The 23461-nt window shown below is 37.8% G+C and overlaps 1 protein-coding gene across 2 annotated transcripts in view; it reads right to left on the reverse strand.

The window, feature by feature from the left end:
• The window catches only part of TAOK1 (TAO kinase 1), a 107552-nt gene that overhangs the window by 8998 nt on the left and 75093 nt on the right, over positions 1–23461 (reverse strand). For both annotated transcript variants that reach the window (XM_055577078.1, XM_055577079.1), the window contains 8 exons: positions 21944–22147; positions 17831–17965; positions 15134–15370; positions 13421–13549; positions 13131–13334; positions 11231–11470; positions 5180–5392; positions 4100–4282 (listed from right to left, as the gene is read on the reverse strand). In XM_055577078.1, the coding sequence (XP_055433053.1) occupies positions 4100–4282; positions 5180–5392; positions 11231–11470; positions 13131–13334; positions 13421–13549; positions 15134–15370; positions 17831–17965; positions 21944–22147 (1545 nt within the window). The remainder of the gene's footprint in view (positions 1–4099; positions 4283–5179; positions 5393–11230; positions 11471–13130; positions 13335–13420; positions 13550–15133; positions 15371–17830; positions 17966–21943; positions 22148–23461) is intronic.

The raw sequence follows: 23461 nt of genomic DNA on the forward strand, positions 1-23461 counted from the left end.
AAGTACATAGTAACCTTCATGAAAATTCCTTGCAAAAAATTTTTAAAAAGAGAAGAGAATTTAAATTTAATCGTATCTCTGGATCTAATTACCAGCTGATGGGAAATACGAAGTAAAAGAGAGAAGGATACATTTTTAAAGACACTAGAGGACATAATAAGCCCAAACTGGAATTCCTACAGAGCAAATGATCCAATTCAAATGGGAAAAAAAAAACATGGGCGGAAGAAGGTCCTATTATAAACTCATTGACTTAAAAGACAATTAACCAAAAGCAGTATCTGGACCTTGTTTGGACCAAATAAGGAATTTAACATTTATAGTTATGTTGCTATTTTGTTGAAATTTTAACATAAATGAAATGATAAAAGTCATCAAAGGGCTTCATGTGAGCCAAATGAGGTTTACTTGTTATATTCTGTTAGTGGTAGTGGTTTAGTCGTTAAGTTGTGTCTGACTCTTATGACCCCATGGATTGTTACCTGCCAGGCTCCTCTGTCCATGGGATTCTCCAGGCAAGAATACTGGAGTGGGTTGCCATTTCCTTCTCCAGGGGATCTTCCCAACCCAGGAATCGAACCCAGGTCTCCTGCATTGCAGGCAGATTTTTTACCAACTGAGCTACGAGGGAAGCCCTAACCCTAACCCTACTCTGTTAGTGCCAAACCTAAGGAACAATTCTTGATTCTTTGGAGATTAAAGTAATCTTCAAAGAGAATTACCCAGCATGAAACGACTAATATTCACTCTGGTTCCACCTCTATTTTCAGATGACTGTTTCTTATCTGTATAGCCGTAAGTACAAAGTGCAGAAAATATAGTTGTTAAGATTTTTCGGTTTTTGTACAGAGGGTACCTTGCCTTGGTAGCTGCCAACTGATCCCAAACAGCTTTACTGTCATGCACTTCAGTTGAAACATAAATATTAGCCCTAAAAATCAAGGAGCAACTCAAAATAGATTTATAGATTTATCACTCTACTGTTCCTTTATTATTTGTAATACTAATTGAATGTATTTTCTCTTATTAAATTAATATAAGCCATATTAAAAAAGTAAAATAGAGGGAATTCTTTGGCAGGCCAGGGGTTAGGACTCTGCACATCCACTGCAGGGGGCACAGGTTTGATTCCTGGTTCAGGGAACTAAGATCCCACAGCTGCATGGTATGCCCTTCTCCCCCCACAAAAAAAGTAAAAAAAGAAAAAAAAATTCTACCATATTAATATAACCACTACTAGCATTACTTCAATTCACTTTTATTCAATACATCATAAGCATTTTTCTATATTAATACTATCTTTATAGCCATCATTTAAATGGCTGAATAAGATTTCATTAAGTGGCTTGCCTATAATTAATTATAGCTCTGTTTTAGATGGTTATGTATTTTAAAACATTATGAAGTATGCTATAATTACCATATTTATGCATCTTATTTTTCCGATATTTGGATTTCTTTCCCTTAGAATAAATTTTCAAAGTCTTAAATACGTAACATTTCCAAAGCTCAATATATACTTCCAAGTTGCTTTGCAAAATGCATTAACTATATATGAGAGTGCCACTGCACCTTGACCAATGCATATCGGTTTTATGCACACATTTCACTAGGCTCTGTAGAACATATCCACTTGGTTCATATACTGAAATAAGACTGTGTAAGATACTGCTTTGGAGAAGGCAATGGCACCCCACTCCAGTTCTCTTGCCTGGAAATTCCCATGGATGGAGGAGCCTGGTGGGCTGCAGTCCATGGGGTCGCTAAGAGTCAGACATGACTGAGCAACTTCACTTTCGCTTTTCACTTTCATGCACTGGAAAAGGAAATGGCAACCCACTCCAGTGTTCTTGCCTGGAGAACCCCAGGGATGGGGGAGCCTGGTGGGCTGCCGTCTATGGGGTCGCACAGAGTCGGACACGACTGAGCGACTGAACTGTTAACTGAAGATACTGCTTAGCACTAACTCTGAACCACTAGGTGGAGCTAAAAATACAAATACATAGCCCTATTCCAGTACTTCAAATCATATCTAAATTACTTATAATACCCTATACAATGTAAATACTATGTAAATAGTTGCTGGGGCTTGCAGCAAACTGCAGTTTTGCTTTCCGGAACTTTTGGGAACTTTCTGGAATTTTCTTTGCCCTCAATACTTTTATCATAATCTGTTAGTTGAATTCATGAATGCAGAACCCACTGGTGTGGGGGAGCTGACTGTAAATAGTGCCAATATTTCTCTTACAACACCATGGGAGTTTCCATTTTAGTAATAATTTTTTTTCTTTTTTTAGTAATAATTTTTTAAATAAATCATTTATTTATTATTTTAGGCTGCACTGGGTCTTCATTGCTAGGCTTCACTGCGTGGGCTTTCTCTAGCTGCAGCAAGTAGGGGCTGCAATCCATTAGTTGTGTGCGGGCTTCTCACTGTGTTGGCTTCTACTGTTGCAGAGCACCGGCTCTAAGTGTGTGGGCTTCAGCAGTTGTAGCCTCAGGCTTCACTGGCCTCGCAGCATATGGGGTGTTCTCGGACCAGGGAATAAACCCATGTTCCCTGCATTGGCAGGTGCATTCTTGACCACTGGACCATCACAAAAGTCCAATGATAACTTCTTGAAGCATAAGAGACAATATTTTAGACTTAATTTTAATAAGCAAGTTGGAATCAGATTTATGAAACCTGTACATGGGACAAACTAGACTTTTCTCAAAATTTATATGCATTTCTAGCTTTCCCATTATGAATGGGAAACGTAAGTGAGATAATTTTTAGAAGCAAGTACCCCTCGGAGAAGCCAGTGATAAGAGTTGTGACAGAAAGGAATATTTTATTTAGGTATTCTATTAGTAATAACCTATTTATATTTTAAGAATGTATTTTTAATTTAGTAAGGCATTCTATTTTTATCAGAAGAACTACTGGAAGTAGAGGAAAATCTATGGACCAATGGTCTAGAAACCATGACAACTTTTAATAAATTAGGCAAGTACTAACATACAAAGGATCACTGGACCTAAGACTAATCACCTGCTGGGAACTTATGGCTCAGGAATTCTGAACATAGCTCTGAATCCTGGGTACAACTTGTATTCTATTACTTCTCATGACAAAACTTTCCTTTATCTTTCAAAATTTAAAAATCTCTGTCCATTAGCTTTTCCCCCAAATATGCACACACACACACAAAACACAGCTATAATACCTTAAAGAATGGAAATTAATTTGGGGCTTCTAGTTCTATTCTCTAATATATATGACAAAGAATAAGTTAAAAGAGAGAAGAGAGAGGGGAAAAAAAGATACATCTAGAAGTAACATTTTCAGCTTGTGCAGAACAAGTTTTACCTTCTGTGCCCTAGTACTCTATAGTTCCAGGCCCAGGATATAACAGTAAAGTATATATTCCACATCCTTTGCCTCTGCCTCTCTCAGGCAACTACTAAAGTTCTTTTTCTTCTAAGAAAAGAAGTTTTTTATCTAAGTTTTTCACCAACCTCTTTAGGTAGAGCTAGGTACACAAAAAAAGTGAGGGAACACAGAGCCAGAGGTACTCAATCACAATTCAACTCTCGTCACATAACCCCATATCCTTCCTCTAGCATTAACTTGGAGAAGGCAATGGCACCCCACTCCAGTACTCTTGCCTGGAAATTCCCATGGACGGAGGAGCCTGGCAGGCTGCAGTCCATGGGATCGCTAAGGATCGGACACGACTGAGCGACTTCACTTTGACTTTTCGCTTTCATACATTGGAGGAGGAAATGGCAACCCACTCCAGTGTTCTTGCCTGGAGAATCCCAGGGACGGGGGAGCCTGGTGGGCTGTCGTCTATAGGGTCGCACAGAGTCGGACATGACTGAAGCGACTTAGCAGCAGCAGCATTAACTACTTAATTATATCCCCCTGATGTTTAGAATTCATTAAGGTTCATTACTGAATCAATAATTTTAAAGAAAAACACTACAAAATTAGAATTAAGGAAATATGGTGAAAACAACCAAATGCCACCTCTCTTAATATGAAAATGTATTTATAAAATACTTCTGATGAAAGCAAATGTTAGCACAAATAACTTCCTTCTATCATCTATACCTTTTGTTCTAAGAGTGCCCTGCGGAGGGATACTCTCTGTTCAAGCTCCCGAAGCTCTCGATCATGCTGTGCCTCCGCTTGCATCTTGATTTTGCTTTGATACGCATTTAACAGCTCCAGTTCCTGCTGCAGCTGCATCTTCAAAACCTGGCACTCTGCTTCCTGTGCTTCATCCAAACGCAGCTGAAAGAGAGGGGAAAAAACAGATATATCCTACTGTGAACTATTTATTCAAGACCTATGGAAAGGAGGTGTGAGAAAAGGCAGACTACTCTTTTATAGGATACACAATTGTTCTCTCTTGTATCTTGGAGTAAACATCTCTGAAAAAGGAAGGCACAGTAACCAATGATGATAACGAGAAGATAAAAGCTATCATATCATATGCTATTTGGAGGATGTCTGAATAACCATATTTTTCTTAAGAAAAATCTAGAATCTGATTAAGTGATATAAGACCCTGAATCTCTTCTCCGCAATGAAAGTAATTATAGAACAGGGACCAGCGAACTACAGCTACAGACCAAATCTGGACAGTTGCCTGTTTTAATTAATTAATTTTATAGTCTGCTAATTAAGAATGATTTTTACATTTTATATGGCTATATGTACTCACATAATATCCTCAATTTTGTATTCTGTCCCACAAATTCTAAAATATTTACTATCTGGCCCTTTAAGAAAAAGTTCACAAAACTTACATAGAAAATACTTTGTATTTGCCTCCATTAAAATGTGACCATTTAGATTTCTAATACAGTACTACTTTTTGCCCAATGCCTAACAATGCTGTTGCTCTAATCTAGGTATACTCTTGGTATCGATATGTGCTCAACACTTGAGAGGCACTGGCAAGGAGCCTATTTAGAATCTCATGTCTAAATGCATCAATGAGAATTTTATATAAATCATGCCTACTTCCAAAGAATGCAGAGACAGGAAAAATACAGATAACCACTACTATTTCCCAGGCTGTAGGAGAGCTACCACTTCCTATTAGTGTTTTAATTACTGAGACTTCTTTCAGGGGGTGGAAGAAAGTGGCCCTGAATTTGTTTTGCCTAAATAACACAAACTCACTGCTTGGGTGGAGAGCATTTCATTAATGCTGTGGTCGTATTGTTCAGCCAAGATGGCTAACTTCCGGGTCTGCTCCTCCTTGAGCCGTTTCAGAACAGCTTTGTGCTCACTCTTTGGTGTAGTCTCCAGTAAGTGATTTCTTAATGCTTTGTACTGTCTGGTTTGGATTTTACAGGTGTCCTGAAACTGCTTTTTTATTTGGAGTTCTTTAGACTGAGAAGGAAAAAAAAAGATATATATAATTTTTAACATATGGCATTTGGTATACCTTATGCTTATATGAAAAAAAAGGCTACTAGGAGAAAGGGAGAGGGAAAAACAAAATAGTTAGATCATAAGGTTGCAGGTACAGTATGTTTCTACTTGGCTATTAGGTCAAAAACCATTAGATTCTATGTATTACAAAAGCTCTAATTTAGAACATTAGAATACCAAGTACCTCATTTTTCATATGACTTCAAGTAGTACTCATTATTTTGGTAATAGTTACAAATAAATATTAAAATTAATTTAGATTGCTGTGTATATTGATGACAGAAAATTAAACTTCTTCTCATGCATTAACAATAGTAGATACAAAAGTTTTTTATTGGCCAGACAATATCTTATCAGATTTCTAAGGCAGAAAATAAGCATATTTATTGTTCCTTATCTGAGACACGTTGCTCCAATTTCTTTTAATGACAATCTCAACTCTAACTACATAGTCTGTGACAGACCCCACAAAAGCAGGCTATCATTATTATAACTGACTAACTCCAGTACTCTTGCCTGGAAAATCCCATGGACGGAGGAGCCTGGTGCGCTGCAGTCCATGGGGTCGCTAAGAGTCGGACACGACTGAGCAACTTCACTTTCACTTTTCACTTTCATGCATTGGAGAAGGAAATAGCAACCCACTCCAGTGTTATTGCCTGGAGAATTAATTCTCAGTAATTAAAACATCAAAAAAAAGCATCAATTCTTTGGACGGGGGAGCCTGGTGGCTGCCGTCTATGGGGTCACACAGAGTCGGAAATGACGGAAGTGACTTAGCAGCAGCAACATTATTATAATTATCTTTCCCATAAGGGGAATAAACTGTGGGGCAAGGGAGGGGACAGGCCTTCTTGAGGTGATGATAAAAGACTTGAACTACATAAACATTTGGGAGATAAAACAATTTGAGTTCATAGACAAAGGGGTTTGGCTTTAGTTTTTGGTTAATCGCAGGTTAGTTATTTCTATGAACCCAGGTCCTAACAAAATTTGAAAAGATGAGATATATTTCTATAAGGTATATTGTTCAAGCCCAAAAATGAGAATTTACTCATGTACTTCACAAGGCAGAAACTATAGCTGAAATACTGACTGGTTGATTCAGTGTGCAACAAATGCATATAAAACCAAAGTAACATACTTTTCAAGGAAGTAACTATTCATCCTCTCCACCACCTCTGCCAATAAATACCAAAGTATCAAATACACACTTTCCACATTTTGTACCAACCAAGTCATTAAGTTACAGCCATCCTGTGAAAGGTCAAAAAATGCCTAGCTACAAAGAGAAACTCTTAGTTCAGCTAAGTTTAGTGGTGCCACTCTTAAATACTGTTCTTGGTTAACAATACTGAAAGAATATTCAAGTTAGCCAGGAATGGGACAATGACATTTAGCCATTCTTTTCTACCTCTGTATAACAGCCTTCAGTCTTTTAACAGTTTTTATTTTTAAATATTGTGTCAAGAAAACACTGTAATTAGTGTCCACACCACTAGTCAAATGAGAGGGGGGAAAAAAAAAGACCTTGAAAAATGTGCTTTTTCTTTAAGAAGAGTAATACTTGTACCAAGAATAAACTATACCCCTTAATGTTTGACTGAAGTGAACGCAAGAGGAATGTTAAATTACAGTTGTTTCTACTCATCTAACATTGACAAGTCATCATCTGGATGGCAGATGAAGAAACAGCAGAGCAGGCAACAGGTGTCAATCACCTATTCCATTGACATGGGTACCCCAGAACTCTCCAAATCCCAGTTAAATTCACTTCAGTCCAGTTCAGTCGCTCAGTCGTGTCCGACTCTTTGCGACGCCATGAATCACAGCATGCCAGGCCTCCCTGTCCATCACCAACTCCTGGAGTTTACCCAAACTCATGTGCATTGAGTCAGTGATACCATCCAGCCATCTCATCCTCTGTCGTCCCCTTCTCCTCCTGCCCCCAATCCCTCCCAGCATTAGGGTCTTTTCCAGTGAGTCAACTCTTCGCATGAGGTGGCCAAAGTACTGGAGTTTCAGTTTCAGCATCAGTCCTTCCAGAGAACACCCAGGACTGATCTGCTTTCAGATGGACTGGTTGGATCTCCTTGCAGTCCAAGGGACTCTCAAGAGTCTTCTCCAACACCACAGTTCAAAACCATCAATTCTTTGGCGCTCAGCTTTCTTCACAGTCCAACTCTCACATCCATACATGACTACTGGAAAAACCATAGCCTTGACTAGACGGACATTTGTTGGCAAAGTAATGCCTCTGCTTTTGAATATGCTGTCTAGGTTGTTCATAACTCTCCTTCCAAGGAGTAAGCCTCTTTTAATTTTATGGCTGAAATCACCATCTGAAGTGATTTTGGAGCCCAGAAAAATAAAGTCTGACACTGTTTTCACTGTTTCCCCATCTATTTGCCATGAAGTGATGGGACCAGATGCCATGATCTTAGTTTTCTGAATGCTGAGCTTTAGGCCAACTTTTTCACTCTCCTCTTTCACTTTCATCAAGAGCCTCTTTAGTTCCTCTTCACTTTCTGCCATAAGGGTGGTGTCATCTGCATATCTGAGGTTATTGATATTTCTCCTGGCAATCTTGATTCCAGCTTGTGCTTCTTCCAGCCCAGAGTCTTCTTCCAGCCCAGCATTTCTCATGATGTACTCTGCATATAAGTTAAATAAGCAGGGTGACAATATACAGCCTTGATGTACTCCTTTTCTTATTTGGAACCAGTCTGTTGTTCCATGTCCAGTTCTAACTGTTGCTTCCTGACCTGCATACAGGTTTCTCAAGAGGCAGGTCAGGTGGTCTGGTATGCCCATCTCCTTCAGAATTTTCCACAGTTTCTTGTGATCCACATAGTCAAAGGCTTTGGCATAGTCAATAAAGCAGAAATAGATGTTTTTCTGGAACTCTCTTGCTTTTTCCATGATCCAGCAGATGTTGGCAATTTGATCTCTGGTTCCTCTGCCTTTTCTAAAACCAGCTTGAACATCAGGAAGTTCATGGGTCACGTATTGCTGAAGCCTGGCTTGGAGAATTTTGAGTATTACTTTACTAGCGTGTGAGATGAGTGCACCTGTGCAATAGTTTGAGCATTCTTTGGCATTGCCTTTCTTTGGGATTGGAATGAAAACTGACCTTTTCCAGTCCTGTGGCCACTGCTGAGTTTTCCATATTTGCTGGCATATTGAGTGCAGCACTTTCACAGCATCATCTTTCAGGATTTGAAACAGCTCAACTGGGAGTCCATCACCTCCACTAGCTTTGTTTGTAGTGATGCTTTCTAAGGCCCACTTGACTTCACATTCCAGGATGTCTGGCTCTAGGTCAGTGATCACACAATCATGATTATCTGGGTCGTGAAGATCATTTTTGTACAGTTCTTCTGTGTATTCTTGCCACCTCGTCTTAATATGTTCTGCTTCTGTTAGGTCCATACCATTTCTGTCCTTTATCGAGCCCATCTTTGCATGAAATGTTCCCTTGGTATCTCTTATTTTCTTGAAGAGATCTCTAGTCTTTCCCATTCTGTTGTTTTCCTCTATTTCTTTGCATTGATCGCTGAGGAAGGCTTTCTTATCTCTCCTTGCTATTCTTTGGAACTCTGCATTCAGATGCTTATATCTTTCCTCTTCTTTGCTTTTCGCATCTCTTCTTCTCACAGCTATTTGTTAAGGCCTCCTCAGACAGCCATTTTGCTTTTTTGCATTTCTTTTCTTGGGGATGGTCTTGATCCCTGTCTCCTGTACAATGTCACGAACCTCATTCCATAGTTCATCAGGCACTCTGTCTATCAGATCTAGTCCCTTAAATCTATTTCTCACTTCCACTGTATAATCATAAGGGATTTGAATAGGTCATACCTGAATGGTCTAGTGGTTTTCCCTACTTTCTTCAATTTAAGTCTGAATTTGGCAATAAGGAGTTCATGATCTGAGCCACAGTCTGCTCCTGGTCTTGTTTTTGCTGACCGTATAGAGCTTCTTTTCTCCATCTTTGGCTGCAAAGAATATAATCAATTTGATTTCAGTGTTGACCATCTGGTGATGTCCATGTGTGGTGATGTCTTCTCTTGTGTGTTGAAAGAAGGTGTTTGCTATGACCAGTGCGTTCTCTTGGCAAAACTCTATTAGCCTTTGCCCTGCTTCATTCCGTACTCCAAGGCCAAATCTGCCTGTTACTCCAAGTGTTTCTTGACTTCCTACTTTTGCATTCCAGTCCCCTATAATGAAAAGGACGTCTTTTTTGGGTGTTAGTTCTAAAAGGTCTTGTAGGTCTTCATAGAACCGTTCTTCAGCACTACTGGTTGGGGCATAGGCTTGGATTACCGTGATATTGAATGGTTTGCCTTGGAAGCGAACAGAGATCATTCTGTTGTTTTTGAGATTGCATCCAAGTACTGCATTTTGGACTCTTTTGTTGACCATGATGGCTATTCCATTTCTTCTAAGGGATTCCTGCCCACAGTAGTAGATATAATGGTCAATAGACCGTGCAAAAGCGCGCCGGCTGCCAGCTGCAATGGACCGTGCAGAAGCGCGGCCAAGAGGAGGTACCCCTCGCCCAAGGTCAGGGGTGGCGACCGAGAGCGCTAGGCTGCGACGGTGCAGGAGTGGCCGAGAGGAGCTACCCCACATTCAAGGTCAGGAGGGGCAACCCTGAGGAGATACCCCTCATCCAAGGTAAGGAGCAGCCGTGAAGAGATACCCCACAACCAAGGTAAGAGAAACCCAAGTAAGATGGTAGGTGTTGCGAGAGGGCATCAGAAGGCAGACACACTGAAACCATAATCACAGAAAACTAGCCAATCTGATCACACGGACCATAGCCTTGTCTAATTCAATGAAACTAAGCCATGCCGTGTGGGGCCACCCAAGACAGACAGGTCACGGTGGAGAGGTCTGACAGAATGTGGTCCACTGGAGAAGGGAATGGGAAACCACTTCAGTATTCTTGCCTTGAGAACCCCATGAACAGTATGAAAAGGCAAAATGATAGGATACTGAAAGAGGAACTCCCCAGGTCGGTAAGTGCCCAATATACTACTGGAGATCAGTGGAGAAATAACTCCAGAAAGAATGAAGGGATGGAGCCAAAGCAAAAACAACACCCAGCTGTGGATGTGACTGGTGATAAAAGCAAAGTCCAATTCTGTTAAGAGCAATATTGCATAGGAACCTGGAATGTTAGGTCCAGGAATCAAGGCAAATTGGAAGTGGTCAAACAGGAGATGGCAAGAGTGAATGTCAACATTCTAGGAATCAGTGAACTAATCAGGACTGGAATGGGTGAATTTAACTCAGATGACCAGTTAAATTACGTAAGTGCTAAAACTGATGTCCCCCGTCTTCTTTAAATTCCTGGAGGAAGTCGGAAGTTGCAACTATTAGGGAAACAAAAATGGGATAACTTGATGTTAAAATCAAGTCAGTTTTGTTCAAATTGAGTAAGTAGATACAGATACATAACTAAGAGGAAATGGTCATTTTCTTCCATAGTAAAGTAACAACAATCTCCTTTATGGAAAATCTTGAGCTCATTTGTCATCAAAAGCAGACATTCTATTCAAAGCCTGACTATAACTGTGAAACATTGTTTTTTGCCTCACTTTTTGTATAGTATCTGCAAAGATCACACTAGTGTTTATAAACTTTCAAACTGAAAAGGTTATCAATAAGAAAGAGAAAGGAAAGGTTCAACACCAAACAAGTCTATACCAAGCCCTACTGCTGCTAACTTTAAAATCATCATTCATTTCACAGACATGTTACTTAAATAACTTTAGCTTAGGCTAAAGGTACCTTCAGACTCTTAGGCTGTTGTCGAACCTCCATGACATGCTTTCGCCTTAGCTCTCGTTCTCTTCGCTTATTATATTCTAGCTGGTTAGTGAGCTCAGTTTGATGCTGCAATCTGATCAACTCACAGCGCATCTTCTGAATTGTGTTGAGGTGGCGGAACTCCAGTTCTTGCATGGATTCATGCTGTCGTAGTAGCATGGCATGCTCTAAGTCCTTCTGAGTCTGTCTTTTATTTAACTCCTAATCCATAATACAAAAGACAAAGGTATATTTATCGCTGTACAATGCCAGGGGAAAAATCCCTAAGAAGCAGATTAACCAGGAAATAGATGTAATCCCAGATTCAATAATGACTACACAGTAAATATCAGATTTTATGACCTATACAGTAGTAAATGGGCAATTAGTAAAGACAAATTTCCTTATTCTAGTATTTACTATTCATTAATACTATTTTATGCCATAAGCTTAAAACATATCAAATCTCAGTAGACTTAATGTCCTTCTTTCTTTCCTTCTTTTTTTCTTTCCCAATTTTATATTTGAAGAGAACCCCGAAGCCACTTTTTGAATTTCTTCAGAGTGTCCTATCCAATTTTATTACATACAGTATACCCAGTATAGTGTAATGGATAAGAACATGGACCTGGCTCTGCTACCTACAGTCACCAAGTCCTTGGGTAAGTTGTTTAAACCTGCTGTGCTTTAGTTTCATCACTTTTCAAAGAAATAATAGTATAACTATTGTACAGATTTAACGTGAGGATGAAATGAATTCATAAATGGAAAGTTCTCAGAATAATACCTAGCACATGATGCTCGATAAATGTTTTAATTCCTTTTTACTTTCAGATTAAAAAGAACAAGTGTAAAACACACACACGTCAAACCTGTTCCCTTTGCCCCTGCAAACCTTTCTGCAAAGGACAACAGTTTGAAGAAAATGCTTCCCAACCTTCCCCATGCTACTGTGAAACAACTATTATACAAAAACATATAGTTCAAAAAACTGAGTAACAATATACAACATAGGCATGTAATGTGCTTTCTTCAGCTAACAATATAATGGACATATATTCAGATCTGATCAGTATATACAGATCTTTAAGTTTCACCATAGGTTTCTACTTTGAAATACTATAATTTTCCATTTTTTGCTTTATAAAAAAATTTTCATTAAATGTTGATGCATCATGCATCATATAACTATGTTATTATTTCTTTAGGATAGAGTTCTAGAAGTGGATTTGTAGGTAAAAGCATATGAGCTCCAAAAGGGCAGTATCAATTTATACTCTTACCAACACTGCACATTTCCCAATACCGTTACTAGGATTCAATGTTGCCAGTCTGTTAAACTGTTCTTATTTAACTGATGCAACTACTTGAATTTGAATTTCTTTAATTATTAGTAAATTTGAACAATTATGCTATACTTGAAGTTTATTTTAAGCCACTCTTGGAAATAAGCTAATCTGTGCTCAGAGGTATCCCTGATACTGATGATATTTGTTTTCCCTGACACAAGAGTTTCTACGTTTGCTCAATTAAGTACATGATTATAAAGAAAGTATTAAATGGTAACACATAGGGGATATAAAGACTGGAAGAAAATAAAACTGGTGACTTCATAAAATTTTCATTCTAGGCAAGAAGAGAAGCTTCTCCCCCAAAAGTGTGTGTGTATAGGAGAGAGAAGTGCAGAGAAGAATATTTAAATAAGGAGGAGGATTTGGATGTTAGGGGAGGCATTTCTGAGGAGAGACATGAATGGGGGGAAGCAAACCATGTAGATAATCTAGGAAAGAAGAATTCAGGCTGAGGGAGGCACAAGTGCAAAGGCCCAGAGACTGACAAGGGACTAACATAGTTTCAGAAAAGATTCGCGTTTCAAACGTACCTCCCTGACAAGGTCCTGCTCTAAGTTATGACGCCCAAGTAACATTCTTCTCTTGAAGCGACGGCATTCCAACTCTAGATACTGTCTCTGACGCCGTAGAAGATTAGCCTCTTCTTCTGCTTGGAAATGCTGTATATTCTCCTTCTGCTTTGAAAGCCACTCCTGTTTTTCTTTTTTGGGGGTGCTCTGATTTTCATTCAGCTCCTGGCAACATAAACAACTCAGTTCAAAATACATAAAAATCAAAGGCATAAATATATCATGTGGTATTTGGTATTAAATAAAAGTACCTCCTTAAGCTGCTCTTTTCGAAGTTTATATTCTCTTTTCTGAGACTCCAAAAAGCTGTTTAGTTCTTTCTTCTGTTGGGCCTGAATATGTTGCTGAAATTTTTTCTCTTCATTGGCCATCACTTTAGCCTATGAGAAATTTAAAAAATGGATCAAATTAGTTAAGTAGACAGATTCAAAGAAACAGTTTAATATATACCACTTAGGATAAAATCTGTATAAGCATTACCAAAATAAGAACATCCAACAAATTACTAATAAGTATTACTTAGCATCTTATTTGAATTTCAGAGAACCAGTAAAATGGGACTCATCTTTAAAATGTTGACCTATTACAGAATTAAAAAGCTTTCACCTTTTTAAAAATTTAACAATATGCCCCCCCAATAAAAAAATAAGTATTTATTCAAAATATAATAAAATCATGACCTTTTATCTAGATTGACTTGTATATTAAATAATATACTCCTCTTCAAAGTAAACCCTGACCTTTAACTTATATATTAAATAAAAATGTTAAATATTAGATACATATATATCATACTGTTTTATTTCTGATTACATATGCAACGTATATTCACTGTGGATCATTTAGAAAATACAGAAAAACACAAAGAAAAAAAAACCTTGTATGATTTTAGCACTCAGAGAAAAACAAGAAAAACAACTTGATACACACCTTTCCTATTTTTTCTATGCATGCACACATTTTAAATAACACATTGCACATCCTATGTCATGATCTGCTTTTCTAAATATGTTAGTATCTATCTCTTCCTAAGTTGCTGGGAGGGATTGGGGGCAGGAGGAGAAGGGGACGACAGAGGATGAGATGGCTGGATGGCATCACCAACTCGATGGACATGAGTTTGGGTAAACTCCGGGAGTTGGTGAGAGACAGGGAGGCCTGGTGTGCTGCGATTCATGGGGACGCAAAGAGTCGGGCACAACTGAGCGACTGAACTGAACTATTATTATGAGAGTGGGTCTTTTAATTTGGGGTGGGGCGGGGCAGGAAGGTGAACAGGGTAACCATAATAAATAATGCCTCAATGTGGACTAGCTAGATATATTTCTAGATATTGTGCTAATTTACTGAGAAGCTTACATTATACTTGACAAATGTGACTATCAAAATAAAATTTAATTGATGGGACATCAAAAACATTAGGTTTCCCATAAGAAGAATCCTAAAATATATATACTTAAATCATATAGTAGAATGACACATTTGTAAATAAACAAAATGGGCCAAATCTTAATTTGAATCTCTCTTAACTTATTATCTCTAACACTTTGTTATATTACAGTAATCTTTAATTATTCTAATATTAAAATGCTACTATAAATTGAAGGAAGGTTTCCAAAAAACACACAAAGAGAATCATAAATGATTTTTTGAGACCTAAATCACCTATTGATAGACAATTAAGAAACTCCTCATACTATCAGAGTACTATCAGGGCCTAGAATGGTTGCAGGATTTACCCACTGTGATACAATAAAACTATGAGCATTAGGAAATAATCCTACGTCTACTGGTTCCCAGACTTAGTACCTGATACTATACATGTTACATAAATGTTTCTCCCTTATTCCCAATTGAACTGGCTTGGTTCTAGGGAAAATATCCTAACATCAAAATGCCATCTTGGTTAATTCTGAGATGCTTATGATCTACAGTAAAGAAATTAAGAATAGTGAATCAGCCACCTCTTTTTCCATAGCAGCCTGATGTTTCTTGATAAGTTTCTCCATTTCTGCAGCAAAATTGTTACGCTGTGTTTCAAGATCTTTGTCTAATCTGAGGCGATGTTCATCCATCTCAGCCTTCAACTTATTTTCTAGAGTCATTAGCTGCTTTTGATGTTGCCGCCTCATTCTCTTATAGCCAGACATTTGTTCTCTAAGCTCAGAGTCCTGCTCATGTTCCTGCATTTGCCTTGTAACCTAGACACACAAACAATGGAGAGAAAACAATAAAGCAAAACATTTTTTCTTTCAGAAGCATTTTAGACCACTCTGTTATTTATCCAAGTAGACAATTACTGTAAGAGATTCCAATGAGCAGTTTCCAATTAAAATTCCAGGTGATCTTTTAAAGAAATAGACAAGCTAGTTCAAAAATTTATATATAGATGTAAAGGAGCTACAAGAAGCAAAACATTCTTGAGGGAAAAAAAGCTGCAAGACACACATTTCAGTAATCAAAATGGTGTGGCACTGGTGGAAGGACAGGCTGAACAGATCAAAAGAACAGAATAAAATCTAGAAATAGATCATATACATTTAGTCAACCGATTTTTCTACCAAAAAGTCAAGTCAGGTCAAAGAGGAAATAAATGTATTATCAAATTATAACTGGTTCTCTGTATATAAAACACAAACAAAAACCTTGACTTCTATATCACTCTATACCAAAATTAATTTGAAAAGAATCATTTGACATAAACACAAAATCCAGATATCATAAAGTAGAAGAAATCACAGACTATCTTCATGACTGTAGGGCAGACAAGTATTTCCTGGGCAGGACACAAAAAGCACTGACAATAAAGAAAAAAAATGTGTAAACTGATTTTTTTAGTTGAGGTGAAATTCACATAATATAAAATAAATTATTTTAAAGTGAACAACACTAGCATTCAGTATGTATATGTATCTTCTTAGTTGATGGTTAGCGTAATGAGTACCACTAAAAATACTTCAAATTGAAGACCTAAGATCTGTGTATTTTATTGTATGAAAAAAACCCAAGGCAGAGCAGTCAGACTGAGTTATAGTACATGGTACTTTTATTGAAAAATATAGCTACGCATATCTTTGTACACAAATCTACCTACTGTATGAATGTTTTATCTGAAATAAATAGACTTAATAGGTTTAGGGATATGGATCTTCAGTTGTCTAAATCCATAACTTAAGAGAATTCCTCAAGAATTCCCTAGTGGTCCAGTGGTTAGGACTCTGTACTTGCAATGCTGAGGGTGTGGGTTCAATCCCTGGTCCTGTAAGCTGAGTGGCATGACTAAAAAAAACGTTCCTCAATTAATTTGAGGGAGCTAAAATTTGAGACAGAAGGCTTGCTTGGGAAACATTAATATGTGCCCAGTCACAAAGATGTTTTCCCAACAAGCTGGCCTTGTCCAGGTATTTGTTAAAATGGTCATGAAAAAACTAAGCAATCTTTGCTACTTGCTCTGTTCAAAGAATTATTTACATGTTAAAGAACAGTAGGAACGACTTGACTTATCATAGGGGATGGTGTTTATCTTTTTGTTTTTTAATTTATTTTTATTTTTGGCTGGCCTGGGTCTTCTCTAGTTCCTGACTGCAGGCCTTCTCTACTTGTGGCAAGTAGGGGCTACTTTCTAGTTGCGGAGCACAGGTTTCTCATTGTGATGGCTTCTCTCGTTGCGGAGCATGAGCTCTAGGCACATGGGCTTCAGTAGCTGCAGCACGTGGGTTTACTTGCTCCTTGGCCTGTGGGATCTTCCAAGACCAGGGATTGAACCCATGTTCCCTGTGCTGGCAGGTAGATTCTTAACCACTGGACCACCAGGGAAGTCCAGGGGATGGTGTTTTTGACCCCAGATGTTATTCAGATTCATGGGCCACAGAATGAGATTTACAAGATCTGTTATGTAGTTGATAATTCAGACAATTTCCATATATTTTTTTCCGTCATATTTACTAATAACCTACTTCCCTTTGATACCTTAACATCTTTCTATCCCCACCTTTATCATGTTTTGGTCCTACATATCTGACTGATCAGGGTTATAAGTACCCCAGTACAACATCTTTGTAATGAACAAATAATCCATTTTCATTATTTGGGAAGTCAGAAGAACTATATTTTAAGTATATCAAATTGGATTACTTGCTATTTCATGAACACTTCCCCTCATTTTTGTTAGCCTGTCAACTCTTAGGTGGAAACTACATTTTTTCTCTCGCCCTGTGCCTAAAACCAACTAATTATTAAAGGCTCAAACGATTTATAAATACTCACCCTAAATCAAAGGTAATCTGAATTCCTATTTAGTACCTTTTAGCCCTGTGGGTTGGGAGGATACCCTGGAGAAGGGGATTGCGATCCACTTCTTTCCTGGAGAATTTCATGGACAGAGGAGCCCGGCAGGCTACAGTCCATAGATCGAAAGAGCTGGACACAACTGAGTGACTATCACTTTCAGCCCTCTTAAGCATTTAATATATTCTAATATATTAGTTATTTGTACACACATCTCTCAGAGTGCTTTCTGTAAGATCTTTCTTATAACAGGCAGTTAAATGTTGAATAAATTTTAGAAATACAAAAAAAAAAAAGAGAGATATAATTATACTTGAATATAGATGCCAAGGTCTAACATGAAAAACGTATTTCTAATTTGGGGTAGTACATACCAGTGATGCCGTCCGTATAGTAGCAAAGTGTTCTCGATTACGGTAGTGTGATTTATGACGAGATACTTGAGGTGGAGATTGTGGATCCGATGCCCTTGTTCTAGGATCTCCCTCTTCTCTGTAATTTTCTTCCTCCTAGGCAAAGAAACAAACAATATAATCTGTTGTGAACAAACACAGTTTGGGTGAACTTTCGAGAAAATTAAATTTTAAAGACAAATGGATCAATAAATCTCAAAGACATAATCCTAAAAAGCAAAAACAAAAAATGGGAATGCTGACATTTTATGTTCAACATAATTTGAATCAGGAGACATTATTTCCTCAATGTATGAAACAGTATACAGAATGAGGATAATGAAACATTATGGCTAGATTTATATAATATTCATGAAGTGCAAAATTACAAAGCCTTAATATAACTTAAAAACAAAGATAATAAAACATGCAGCTAGTATTTTAAATAGCAGTAATACAATTAATTACTTTAGGGCTCTTGGGTTTAAGAAGTAATAATGTAGCTTAAAAAAACTTTGTAATACTCCTGCCACCGGTCCAAAATAAGTAAACAAAAAATAATTGTAAAAATTTTAAGAATCGATGTCTTTCTTGATATATACATTACTTCATTACTGAAAAGGAAGTCAATTAACAACCAACTAGTTACATGAAGGCAATGGCATCCCACTCCAGTACTCTCGCCTGGAAAATCCCATGGACGGAGGAGCCTGGTGGGCTGCCGTCCATGGGGTTGCTAAGAGTCGGACACAACTGAGCGACTTCATTTTCACTTTTCACTTTCATGCATTGGAGAAAGAAATGGCAACCTACTCCAGTGTTCTTGCCTGGAGAATCCCAGGGACGGAGGAGCCTGATAGGCTGCTGTCTATGGGGTTGCACAGAGTCGGACACGAATGAAGCAACTTAGCAGCTGCAGCAGCAGTTACAGGAATAATCTTTTTTATGGGTGATCCTCTTGCCTAAGAATATAAACTCTCCATTTCATCCTCTACTCAGCCCCTGGTAACCTCTAATCCATTTTCTGTCTCTATGAACTCGCCTATTCTAGGTAAGGAATTATAGAATATTTGTCCTTTTACATCTGACTTATATCACTTGGCATAATGTTTTCAAAATTCACTAATGTTGTATCATGTTATTAGAATTTCCTTCCTTTGTATAACTCAGTAATATTCACCATATGTATATACCATGGTTTTATTTATCCATTCTTTCCACCTTTCATCTATTTCTGCCTAATAACTTTTTAGTTAACACTGCAAGCTGTGAAGTTAAAAAAGGAAGCATTACTATTAATTGTTAAAGGAGCTATCCGATCTTAAAATATTTTGAAGAACATTTAAAATTTTGCATTCAAAAGTATAATGACTAATGTAGTAAATACCCATTATTTCCTAAACCCAGAATTTATATTTTTCCATAATTAGATGGAGAAGCTCTATGCAGTCAGCAAAAACAAGACCAGGAGCTGACTGTGGCTCAGACCATGAACTCCTTATTGCCAAATTCAGACTTAAATTGAAGAAAGTAGGGAAAACCACTAGACCATTCAGGTATGACCTAAATCAAATCCCTTATGATTATACAGTGGAAGTGAGAAATAGATTTAAGGGCCTAGATCTGATAGATAAGAGTGCCTGATGAACTATGGAATGAGCTTCGTGCCATTGTACAGGAGACAGGGATCAAGACCATGCCCATGGAAAAGAAATGCAAAAAGCAAAATGGCCGTCTGAGGAGGCCTTACAAATAGCTGTGAAAAGAAGGGAAGCAAAAAGCAAAGGAGAAAAGGAAAGATATAAAGATCTGAATGCAGAGTTCCAAAGAATAACAAGAAGAGATAAGAAAGCCTTCTTCAGTGATCAATGCAAAGAAATAGAGGAAAACAACAGAATGGGAAAGACTAGAGATCTCTTCAAGAAAATCAGAGATATCAAAGGAACATTTCATGCAAAGATGGACTCAATAAAGGACAGAAATGGTATGGACCTAACAGAAGCAGAAGATATTAAGAAGAGGTGGCAAGAATACACAGAAGAACTGTACAAAAACGATCTTCATGACCCAGATAATCACGATGGTGTGATCACTCACCTAGAGCCAGACATCCTGGAATGTGAAGTCAAGTGGGCCTTAGAAAGCATCACTATGAACAAAGCTAGTGGAGGTGATGGACTCCCAGTTGAGCTGTTTCAAATCCTGAAAGATGATGCTGTGAAAGTGCTGCACTCAATATGCCAGCAAATATGGAAAACTCAGCAGTGGCCACAGGACTGGAAAAGGTCAGTTTTCATTCCAATCCCAAAGAAAGGCAATGCCAAAGAATGCTCAAACTACTGCACAACTGCGCTCATCTCACACGCTAGTAATGTAATGCTCAAAATTCTCCAAGCCAGGCTTCAGCAGTATGTGAACCATGAACTTCCTGATGTTCAAGCTGGTTTTAGAAAAGGCAGAGGAACCAGAGATCAAATTGCCAACATCCGCTGGATCATGGAAAAAGCAAGAGAGTTCCAGAAAAACATCTATTTCTGCTTTATTGACTATGCCAAAGCCTTTGACTGTGTGGATCACAAGAAACTGTGGAAAATTCTGAAGGAGATGGGCATACCAGACCACCTGACCTGCCTCTTGAGAAATTTGTATGCAGGTCAGGAAGCAACAGTTAGAACTGGACATGGAACAACAGACTGGTTCCAAATAGGAAAAGGAGTACGTCAAGGCTGTATATTGTCACCCTGTTTATTTAACTTATATGCAGAGTACATCATGAGAAACGCTGGACTGGAAGAAACACAAGCTGGAATCAAGATTGCCAGGAGAAATATCAATCCCCTCAGATATGCAGATGACACCACCCTTATGGCAGAAAGTGAAGAGGAACTCAAAAGCCTCTTGATGAAAGTGAAAGAGGAGAGTGAAAAAGTTGGCTTAAAGCTCAACATTCAGAAAATGAAGATCATGGCATCCGGTCCCACCACTTCATGGGAAATAGATGGGGAAACAGTGGAAACCATATCAGACTTTATTTTTCTGGGCTCCAAATTCACTGCAGATGGTGACTGCAGCCATGAAATTAAAAGATGCTTACTCCTTGGAAGGAATGTTATGAACAACCTAGATAGCATATTTAAAAGCAGAGACATTACTTTGCCAACAAAGGTCCGTTTAGTCAAGGCTATGGTTTTTCCTGTGGTCATGTATGGATGTGAGAGTTGGACTGTGAAGAAGGCTGAGCACCGAAGAATTGATGTTTTTGAACTGTGGTGTTGGACAAGACTCTTGAGAGTCCCTTGGACTGCAAGGAGATCCAACCAGCCCATTCTGAAGGAGATCAGCCCTGGGATTTCTTTGGAAGGAATGATGCTAAAGCTGAAACTCCAGTACTTTGGCCACCTCATGCAAAGAGTTGACTCATTGGAAAAGACTCTGATGCTGGGAGGGATTGGGGGCAAGAGGAGAAGGGGACGACAGAGGATGAGATGGCTGGATGGCGTCACTGACTCGATGGACGTGAGTCTCAGTGAACTCCGGGAGTTGGTGTTGGACAGGAAGGCCTAGCGTGCTGCGATTCATGGGGTCGCAAAGAGTGAGACACGACTGAGCGACTGATCTGATCTGATCTGATCTGATCTGATAATTAGACTCTAAGTTTTATTTTAAAGCTGTAAACATTATATGGATAATGTAAAGTGACCAAAATCACTTTTGGTCACCATCCATCCTAATCCTTTCTCCCATGCTTCAAAAATATTATATTAATATTACAATGAATTTCATGAGTATACCTACTATTTTTAAAGTACTTCATTTTCCATCTAAATGACTTCAAATAATACATTATATATAGTATTTCTTCTGAGATATTTTTAAAATATTCCTTCCATATTCTCAAGACATTAATTTTACAAATGCAGATATTATACTGGAAATTAACAAGCCTATTGCCATTTTCAAATAAGTTACCTAAAACTGTTCCCAACTTCTGAAACAGAAAAAAAAAAAAAAAAAAAAATTAACTCTTAAACTAACCAGATGAATTAAATTATTTACCAAAGCTGATTTTTTTTTCACTGAAATCCAAATACTCACAGGTTTTAAGTGGATGACAGAACTATTAGACATCACTGTGTGGTCTCCCTCCATCATGTCTAGCTCACTCTTGTCATCTGAGGCATCTGGAAGACTGTTAACACTACTACTTTGGCTACTGGCACTGATGGACATACTGGGAATAGACTGATTACTTCCAACGCTATTCACTGTTCCTGTCCGTCCAACACCATGATCTTGTTCCTAGGGAAAAAAAGAGCAATAGGTTCAGACATCTCCATCTCTCCTGATTTGTTCAATAGAAGCATCAAGCACACTGCTTGGCCAACAGTCTTTAGAAAGTCAGAGGTCTATCATGAGATATTCCCTTTATTTGGTGAAACCAGGAAGTTGATCCGTAACAGAAAAATAAACAAATAAAAATGACCAACAAGTAAATAAAAACCTGACCAACTATGTGAAGTCAATTTATCAGTTTTGGGTTACTTCCAAAGTAAAGCATTTTCTCTAAACTGTCTGCCATTTTTTGAAATCCATTTTTACCACACATCTCATTGGGTATACAGAGAGATTTTGCTTATTTCTCAATAATTCCCATGGTTAAAATAGCCCCAACCATGAGAATTCCCTGGTGGTACGGTTTAGGAGTCCAGCACTTTCACTGCTGAGGGAGGGCCTGGGTTCAATCTCTGGTCAGGGAACTAAGATCTCACAAGCCACAGGGCGTAGGAAAAAAATAAATCAGAAAAACAAGCCCCAACTTAAAAAAAAAAAAAAAAATCCTAGAAACACCTCGTTTTAGTTATTTTTTGTTGAAGTCTTTTGTAAGTATATTTTTCTTTCTTTCTTAAAAATTCTACCACCAAAGAAATCCTATTTTTCTTAAATTAAAAATTATGTATTACATATACATATATATACACACACATATATATATAAAATCATAAGAATGTTTTTCTGAAGTGACCAACATTTTAGTAGTGTTACCATACCAAAATTCTCTAAGATATGGAGAATTTAATATAGACATATGGTATATACAAAGGAACTTTTCTCCTATCTCTAGCCTAACAGAGATGCTGTTATAGATTTAACTACATGAGAAATTTATTAATTTTAAAACTTTATTTTATTCAAAATTTTATTTCATGTATCTAAAATATCCCACAATAAAGTAACCCAAAGCAATTTTCAAAAGACTATCATAAGAACTAAAAAATGAAAAAACCCAAAACTGCTGGTTAAGAAAATCTTGCATTTTATAGTTCAGTAATTGTGCAGCACTATTAAAAAGTAACTGCTTCTCCTAGTTTCCAAATGTAAAATGATATTTCTCACTGGAAAACAGTAAAAAACAAACCAAAGCTCTGGAATTCTGACAGAAGCAAAGAAAAGTGAAAATAATTATAGTAAAAGCTTTATATGTATATTTCAACATTAGAAAGTTCTATAACATATCCACTGCACATTTGTATTTCCATTCTCCCTAAAAAGCAACATAGAAAGAACTTGACCTTGAGAGTGAGAGCTATCTGAATTTGAACCCATATGCCTCTA

Source organism: Bubalus kerabau, chromosome 4 (assembly GCF_029407905.1).
Source record: "Bubalus kerabau isolate K-KA32 ecotype Philippines breed swamp buffalo chromosome 4, PCC_UOA_SB_1v2, whole genome shotgun sequence".
Lineage (NCBI taxonomy): Eukaryota > Metazoa > Chordata > Mammalia > Artiodactyla > Bovidae > Bubalus > Bubalus kerabau.